Source organism: Sturnira hondurensis, unplaced genomic scaffold (assembly GCF_014824575.4).
Source record: "Sturnira hondurensis isolate 20B ecotype Veracruz unplaced genomic scaffold, ASM1482457v3 Scaffold0004152, whole genome shotgun sequence".
NCBI lineage: Eukaryota > Metazoa > Chordata > Mammalia > Chiroptera > Phyllostomidae > Sturnira > Sturnira hondurensis.
This window is the reverse complement of record NW_028076783.1, coordinates 7925042-7934580: the sequence shown is the minus strand read 5'-3', so window position 1 is coordinate 7934580 and position 9539 is coordinate 7925042. Positions and strand designations below refer to the sequence as shown.

Genomic DNA, 9539 nt, shown 5'->3' with positions numbered 1-9539 from the left:
TGGTTTCAGCTGTCCTTATCTTTTCCAAGGGAAACAAATGTGAATTTTAGTCTCCCAGCCTTTGATACCACTTCCATTAAACATGTAAAGACAGTGACTTCCAATTTCTATCTACCAAAACTGCAGGAGCTGCTTCCAAGATTTACTCATAGGGTCACTCTATTCGAAAATTGTTACATTCTAAAATAAGTGTCCTTGTAGCCTTTATCAAAGTTTTTCAATGAAGCATGGTTTGAAGAAAACACAATTCAATTTGTTTAAAACATGGGAAAAGGATTGGTGGCTTGATTACTAAAAGTCACTGTATTAGCAGAAGATGTCACTCTCCATGTATGTGACTATGGCCCTGGTAAAGTCAACATCTTATTCTCCAACTATCAGTCTGCATTTGGGGAGTAGAGAATCACAGCCAAAGCTTTGGGGACAGTCCAGCCACTGCAGCCATTAGGTCCATTCTTGGTTAAGATGGTCCCAAAGCTTTTTATTATTGGCCTCAAAGAGGCCCTTCTCCCAGGGGCCCTTGACAAAGAAGTGTCCACCAAGGATCTGGAAAATAAACGTGGTTTGAGCACTCACTAGTTCCATTCATTGTGCCAGCTCCCCAAATTTGAGATTCGTGGGAAAATTATCTCCCTGATAAAGAGTATGGATCACCGCTAGTTTTAGCTTAGCCAAGACTTGGGTGTTGATGGGAAGAGGTCTGGAGTATAGACAAAAAAGGTGAAGAGATTAAGAAGTACAAGTTGGTTGTTACAGAATAGTCATGGGGATGTAGAGTACAGCATAAGAAATATAATAGCCAAAGAATATATATATGTGGCCCATGGACAATGGACAGTGGTGTGGGGATTGCCTGAGGGAGTTGGGGGTCTGGGTGGATAAGGGCAAAGGGGCAAAATTGGGACAACTCAATAGCATAAACAATAAAATATAATTTAAATTTAAAGAACAGCACAACATGACACCTCCCCCTCACCCCAAAGAGGAAGTTATTCTTGTTCCTCCTCGTTTAACTAGTTGGGTTGTCTTGAGGTTCAAAAAAAAAGACTGTGAAGGTGTTCTGTCAAAAAAAGAAAGACTTGATACCTTTTCTCTGTGCCCAGTCTGGTGTCTCAGTTGGCAACATTTTCCATTTGATGCTGGACAAGGAAGGGAGAAAGAGGGAAACCTGGGAATATGCCAACACCCATAAAGCTGCCATGCTAACAACTGTTCCTGGCAAAGGCAGTGCAACTGGCAGAAAATGCAGTAAAATTAACTTTCTTGTAACTTCACTTCCTTATCTGTAGAGCAAAGAAAATAGTAATAACTGTGTGACAGACTCATTATGAAGATCAAATTGTGTAACAGATGTGTAACTCTGAAACTTTTAAGGACATAAAAATAAAAGGATATAATGCCAGTTTTATTGGGTCCTATTACTTTTTACAAGGTCTTATGACCTATTAGAATGTCTTTCACAATAAAAGAACTTCTATACCCAGGAAAGAGGTGTTTCTGGCCTCTTTTCAGGATTCTGATTCCCGCACGTAGCTGTTTCACAATTGAGGAAGGAACTTTTGACACTATATAAGGCTGTACTGGCAGACACCAGAAAAACACTTCCCTTGCCTCCATCTGATTGCCCTTGACATCTCCAGCAGCATGAAAGCGACAGCCTTGCCCTGCTCTTGGCTCTGGCACTCACAACTACCGTCAGTGAGTATCTACCTCATAGCACTGCCCCTGCACAATACCGATTGCTCATGCCATCCTCTGCCTACATCATTCTGGGATGCATACATCACATAGATAACAAGGGGAACTTTTGGAAGGGCATTTTTTTTGTCTCCACCAATAAATCACTAAATCGTTATTGTATCAGACACTCAAGTGGACCTAAATGGTCAACTAAGGTGAAATTCTTACCCATACACTTTGTGTAATTTCTTTAGAAAGTGTCCATCCAGACTCTGCTCTGACTTGATATCATTACTTATAGAGACCTAATTTCTTCACAGAGCAGCCCAATCCATTGTTCGGCAGCATGAACTGTTACTCCCCTTCCACTATTGAGTTAAAATCTGACTTTCTAGAATCTTCAACCATGGTTGTCTATGATTGCTTACAGAAGAGCAGATGCTTCCTTAATAGAAAACTCCCTTGATTTTTAAAATATTTTCTGAGCTCTGATTATCAGGTAGAAAAGAATAAGACAAACTCCTTATTATTATAACAGCTTTTCTATCCTTTTGGCTACATTCTAATCCTGCTCCAAAATAAATAAGTAAGTAAATTAATGTGTTGAGCCTCAACCTTTGATATTATCTGAGACAAAAGTTCTGAAGAGACTCTTATATTTTTAGGAGAGGTTAAGAGAACTGAGACATTAATCAAAGATTTTTTCAGGTAAGATTAGATTCTTCCAGAGTTAATTTTTTTCTTGTACTTGTTTTTCTTACAGATGTAGAATGTGCCAGACATGGTCAGCAGGTCAGTACATCTATCTTTATATGAAAGTCCTACTTTTATGTAATTTTAAAGCCAGTATCAGTATATAATTACATTTTTAAGTACCAAAATTGCTTCTATTCAAAAACTGTAGACAGACCTTTCTGAAATGGAGGTAAAGGAACAAAATGGTTAGAAACTTAGCATCAGAGTTATAAAGTCCTTTCAATTCCAGCTCTTGGAACATGTGGCCATGGTAACAGGACTTGCCCCGTAAGATTACTGTGAGACTTAAAGCCATAGTGTATGGAAGGGTTCGGGGCAGTACCCACACAGAGTAAAACTCAGTAAGGACAAGTCCAGATTCTTATAATTTTTAAATGGACCACATATATCTTCGTCCTCTATCCTAAAGAATGAAGATTTTACAGTAAGCTTTCCTTCATGGTTCATATTAAGTAATGACTCCTGTTGAGAAAAATGTAGAAGTGAGAGCAAACATTTTTAAACCAAGTGCTTATCAGGCACTTGGGGTTCCTTTCTAGCTGTGTGACCCTCAGGCCTTACTCACCTCCTTTCACTGCTTTGAGTCATTTGTTTCAATACATTAAAGGAAACAGTGAGGTTAAGAACATAAATTTTGGACCCAGGCTAGCCTGAATTCAAACCTTCCTTCACAACTTAGTGGATGTGTGAGGAGGAAAGGGGTTCATGGGCATGAAGCCTTGGTAGTTTCCTGATTACATTGTAGTACATCAGTTCTGGCACTGGGGGCTGAGCAGGCAAGGAGAGGAAGGGAAATCATTCACGCTGGCATATTCTCAGCATGGAGCGCCACAATTTTTGTTCAGCTCCACTAGCCCATGAGGTCACTCTGCTGATACATCATGCTTCCCAATCTCTGTATTGCCAGCATTCAGCTCAGCCCAAGGATTTAGAAGGTTGCCTAGAGCTTAGTAACCGAAGGAACGAATAACTTAACTCCTACAACATAATTGAAGGGCAGGAGGAATTTGACTTTAAGGTTGAGCATACAGGTTATCCAAGTAGAAATATTCACCAATTAGTAAAATATCATGTTAGGAGTTCTTGGGTGGAAAGAGCTGGAACCGCAGTCTCCTGTATGGAACTGGAGTTTGTGCAGACCCGGAAGTAAAGCCAATGGATAGAAATAATAGCTATTATTCATTCAGTATTTTCCATGCCATGCAGTGCTAAACATTTTACACATATCTTCTCAGTTACATATTTGCTACTTAAATCTGACAATGTAGGTATATCACTTTCATTTTGCAGATAAAGAAACTAAGGCTTAGAGAGGTGAAATAATTGTCCCAGGGTTATATAGGCAGGATTTGAGTTCTAATGTATATTATTTTACTAGCCATACTCAGTTTGCTTATGGATGAAAATCCAGAAGATTCTTTCATGGTAATGGTCTTTTTCCTCCCACCATGTCTCATCATCTTGGCTTTGCTCCCTGAATTTCAAACAGTGGTTCACAACTACAATGTTAGCATACATTTTTCTGTCTATGTGCTGGTGATGGGTAGAATAAGTAATTTATTACCAAAAATTAATGGTAAAGTTGCCAGTGATGTGCTAGTTATTAAAACTATGGTATTTATTTTTATAACACATCTCACAATTATATTCAGATACAACTTTTCAAGTAAAAGAGAGAAATAGCAGGAAGGTGAATGTGACATGGGTGCTAAAGATGGATGCATTGGTGCTGTGGAATAGATTCCACATCTAAATAAATTTTGATTTGGTTACTGGCTACCACAAAGAAATTTACCACTCATGATTTTATATCTGATATAAAAATCTTGTATACTTGACCTATTTCAAAGAGATTAGAGGAGGACAAACAATGGGAATAAGAAGTGAATGCATTGAGAACCTTCTCAACTTGCTTGCAAAATTCTAAATCCTGGGAATAAAGATTTGGCTGAAGAAATGGAAGGTTTTTAATATGTATTTTCAGATTGATTGCAGTAAGTTTAAAAAGGCGCTACCAGAAGAAGGGAGAATTTGTTATTCCATATATGCACCAATTTGTGGATCTGATGGCAAAACTTATAGCAATGATTGCACCTTTTGTGATAAAGTTATGTAAGTATCAAAATATTTTTCTTTTCTATAGTTAAGGTCTAATAATTACGTGTTAAGATAAATGCATGTCTGACTTCTCCTTGCCCCGGCTGGTGTAGCTTGGTGGATTGAGCTTGGGCCTGCGAACCACACAATCGCGGTTCGATTCCCGGTCAGGGCACATGCCTGGGTTGCAGGCCAGTCCCAGCAGGGGACTCACAAGAGGCAACCATACATTGATATTTCTCTCCTTCTCTCCTTCCCTTCCTCTCTAAAGATGAATAAATAAAATCTTTAAAAAAAGATAAATGCATGTCAATTCCAAGAAGTGGTTTAGGGCATAAGGAATATGGTATCATCTCACCTTGACCCTGATGAACAGAATGCTCACCATTTACGTGATCTGGAGTCGCCCCCTGCTGTTACTGTATCCCAATGCCATCTGGTAGTAGTAATCAGAGAAGCCTAACATCTCTGCGTTGGAAGGAAACTAAAGGGTTATTTCCACTTTCAACTACTAATTGATTGCTTGAACTCCCTATACAAGAAAGTCACCAAGTCATCTCATAATCTGTTTCCTGGATTGAGGAATGTCCCTCCTCCTAGGCGTGCCAGTCTGCACCTATTAGAATGAGCCCTGTTTATTGTTGAGCTTCAGCTAAGTTTGAATACATTAGAACCACCTAATGATTGGTACCAAAGGGGGATGAGATCTAGAAAACCTAAAGAACTTCTTCTATTTTAAAGTATGATTTCTCCACAAAATATATATGTTAGAGCACCAACAAAAATTGAATTTATAAAATCAAATAGCCCATAGTAGTTTAAAGGTTACAAAGTAATTGTCTATAAGGTATATTAGCATCAGCTTAAAAATATTAAATGATAAATTATATACTGGAATGTATAGAAATATATAGTTCCTTTTAACTCTTTTCAAAATATACACGAATGAAAACAAACATCTCATATATGTGGTATATCCTTCTGGTTCTTTTTTAATAAGAAAAATATTATAATCATATCATAAGAGGTATCTAATTGTGCATCCCCTTTAAATTACCATTAAAATGTGTTTTCAGGGACATATACTGTCATGTATCTGGAGTATTGACCTTATGTAACCAGCACGAGCTGCTGAAACATTTCTCAATTGCAGTCACTCCTCCTAAACGCATCAGTAAATGCAGTGATATGTAAGAGGTCATTGGTGAAGTTTAGATGCTAATAAAGTGCCTATGGCTTCAGCATTTCTCATTTGCTACTCTTTCCTCTCCACAGGAGAACTGACAACAAACTTAAATTTGTACATTTTGGAAAGTGTTGAATCTATCTTGTGGTTTTACTACAAGAAACACATTTCTTCTTCCATACAATCTTGCCACCATTCTATCTTGATTTCTTTCTAGAATAAAGTAGACACATGTGAGATGAACATGTCTGACCTTTTTTGTTTACATTGAATCTTATAGACTTGTTTCACTTTTGAATGATGTCTGATAAGCCATCTCAGGGACACATTCCAGTGGGGAAAGGCCGATTACAACCGGTGATGGGAATGAGATGATCAAAAGACCTAAAGCTGATGCCTTCTTTCTCAAGCTAGGAAAACACTCCCTGGCATTACTTAGTTCTGAAAAGTGAACAGATAAAGAGGGTATTCAACTAATGCTTTATGAATGAACTAAATTAAGGTGAACTGTTGGGAACTTCTCTGCCTGGTTTCAGGAGTTGTAACTGCCCCCCATGGCTAAGGCTGAGTGAGCGACCTCTAGAATGCGACCTCTGGAATGCGAGCCACTAAGGAGACAAAGCTTGTCTCTGCTCCATCTCCTGCCCCCAACACTTGGTCAGTTAGTCTGTGGTGGGTATGACCTCTCAGAGGAGGGGCAACCCAAGCCAGGCATGATCACTGGGGAGGCCATCATGGAAGGACTCAGGGAGCTGCAACAAAGAGGGAGTAATGGACCCTCGCGCCCCCAGCTATTCTGACATAGCCTGAGTGCCCATTTCTGTCTGGGAGAAGCCCTTCCTGGCTCTAATTCACTTAAGCCTGAAAACCTGTGATGGGGAAGGCAATGCAGCCCTTTGCCAGCTAGAGTGGGATCCTGGGTGATCAGGCCTAAGAAAGAATAGGTAAAATCCTGTGAAACCTGCTTTGTTTAGAATGCTCTTATTTAAATGATAAGGGTCCAAGCAAGAAGTTTGTTCCTCAAAGCTTTATGGCTCTTTAGCTATCTGACCCTGAAAATAAGCCCTCATAGTTCTTTGAATGCTATCTATTGTTTGATCCTTACCTATATTCTTGTGCAAACGAACCCATAAAAGCCCCTTGAGGAAGGGGCTCTTGGCCTTTCTTCTGTGAGAGATTGGCTGCCTCTCCTCCCCAAACAGATCATGTCTTGGTAGTTTCACTTTCATCCGTGGTGAACGGGGGGATTTGCAGGCAAAGTTGCCCCCACAGTGAACTGAATTTGACTTCTATCAACAAATAAGCAAAGAAATGATAATGTCTTATCCCAGATCATCCTGAAGTCACATATCAACTCCTGATCCAGCTGTGGAATTTCTAAGTGCAGTAGCATTCTAATGAACAGCATGTAGTTTGCTTTCAGACTCTAAATGGTTTCTTGTAGTTCCCATAAACGAACCCGCAGACACTCAGAGAGAAAGGAATGCTTTTCTAGAGACTGTGGGGGAGTGCCCCAGATGATGAACACCTTGCACACCTACAGCCTAAGACTGCTCATTACATTCCCACCCTCTTGCAACACCACCGAGCAAATCCTTGTGATCTGGAACATCAAAAGAAAATTGCATAAAAGTTTAAAGGTGCAAGAATAAAATAACATAAAAACAATTCTTTGCCAAAATGTGTTACTAGAAGTGAAGCCTACTCAAACTCTAAGAAAGCTCACTCTGTCCCCTTTTTAATTAGTTATTCCTCATATTTAAGCACAGCAGGCATTACTACACCCAGTAAACCAGTCCTTCTGGAACAGGTAACTCCTGTCTGTCTCAGAAAACAAAGTTGAGCCAAAACATTAACTTCAGTATTTCAATTAACAATAGAAGTACAGATCGAGGAAATGGAAGTCAGATCTATAAATACATGTCTTAGCAAAACACATCCACCTGGACACACCCTAAAGACTGTTTAGAATTTCTTAAGGAAAACTAAAAAACCGAGTCAATATAAAATGAAGCTTTTTAAAGTGCCTACTTAAACACAAAAAAATAAAAAATGACTTTTCATTTTTTCATCCAAAAAATGAGAGATGCTTTTGAAGAGTTTGGGAAATTATCCTATTATTCCCAGTTGCTTCTCTCCTGGGACATGAGGCATTACTGCCCCCACCCCCCCCAAAAAAGTCTCAGGCTTAAATCTAAGGCTGGGTGAGCCAAGCCCTGTGTGACTCAAGACAGAGCAAGCCTGTGTGTGGGGTTTTGTTCAGCATGCACCCAGCTCTTCAATCTCACCCCACCCACATGCTCAAGCCTGAGGTTCTGACCACCAGCTGCCTCCCCAGCCTGGGGCCCCTACCAGAGCAGCCAGGCTCTGGTTCTCCATACATCCAGGTTGTGTTCCTTGCTTCTCTCCTCCTCTCCACTTTACCTCTTTTAGAAATGGATCCCAGTGGCAGACACCCAAAACACGGCAGACTTCTGCTGTGCCACACACCTCCCTGGACACCCTATCTATGTTTTGGCTGTCTGCCTGGGTTCCAGTTTTTCTTTTTGAGGTGCACAGATTGCCTGAACTACCATCCGTTTGCTGCCACACCCTGTAGATATTAACATGTGCACCCCGCCAGATTAAAATTATTTGGTTATAATACAAATGGTTAAGACATGTAAACGTTAATTAAGATAGTGATCATTATGCAAAATATATAACTATCCAATCATTATGCTGCACATATGAATCTAATATAATGTTACATATCAGTTATATCTTAGTTGTTTTTTAAAGCATTAAAAAACACCTAAAGATTTTTTATTTTTTATTTATTTATTTTTTATATTTTATTGATTATACCATTACAGTTGTTCTATGCCCCCCCTTCATTCCCCTCTCCCCGCACACTCCCTCCCCCACCATTCTCCCCCCTTAGTTTATAACCACGTGTCTCAAGTTCTTTAGATTCTATATTTCCCCCACTATTCTTGCCCTCCCCCTATCTATTTTCTACCTACTGTCTATGCTATTTTCTCTACCTTCTCCCCCCTTCTCCTCCTCCCACTCCCCTGTTGCTAACCCTCCATGTGTTCTTCATTTCTATGGTTCCACTCCTGATCTAGCTGTCCTCTTGGTTTGCTTTTGTTTTAGGTGTGGTTGTTAATAACTGTGAGTTTGCTGTCCTTTCACTGTTCATATTTTTCATCTTCTTTTTCTTAGATAAGTCCCTTTAACATTTCATATAATAAAGGGCTTGGTGATGATGAACTCCTTGAACTTGACCTTAACTGAGAAGCACCTTATCTGTCCTTCCATTCTAAATGAAAGTTTTGCTGGATAGAGCAATCTTGGCTGTAGGTCTTTGGATTTCATGACTTGGAATACTTCTTTCCAGACCCTTCTTGCCTGTAAGGTCTCTTTTGAGAAATCCACTGACAGTCTGATGGGTACTCCTTTGTAGGTGACTGTCCCCTTATCTCTTACTGCTTCTAGGATTCTCTCCTTCATTTTAGTCTTGGCTAATGTAATTATGATGTGCCTTGGTGTGTTCCTTCTTGGGTCCAACTTCTTTGGCACTCTCTGAGCTTCCTGGATTTCCTGGAAGTCTATTTCCTTTGCCAGACTGGGGAAGTTCTCCTTTATTATTTGTTCAAATAAGTTTTCCACTCGTGGCTGTTTCTTTCCCCCTTCTGGTACCCCTATAATCCGGATGTTGGAACGTTTAAAGATGTCCTGGAGGTTCCTAAGCCTCTCCTCATTTTTTTGAATTCTCATTTCTTCATTCCTTTCTGGTGGGATGTTTTGTTCTTCCTTCTGGTCCATTCCATTGATT

The 9539-nt window shown here is 39.7% G+C and overlaps 1 protein-coding gene across 1 annotated transcript; it reads left to right on the top strand.

Annotated features, from left to right (window-relative positions):
• The first annotated feature begins 340 nt into the window (after positions 1-340).
• On the top strand, positions 341-5943 carry SPINK9 (serine peptidase inhibitor Kazal type 9). Its single transcript, XM_037045003.1, has 5 exons — positions 341-349; positions 1641-1698; positions 2444-2472; positions 4421-4548; positions 5809-5943. Exons 1-5 carry the CDS (start codon positions 341-343, stop codon positions 5852-5854), a joined length of 270 nt encoding a protein of 89 aa, XP_036900898.1. The 3' UTR covers positions 5855-5943.
• The last annotated feature ends 3596 nt before the right edge of the window (positions 5944-9539 follow it).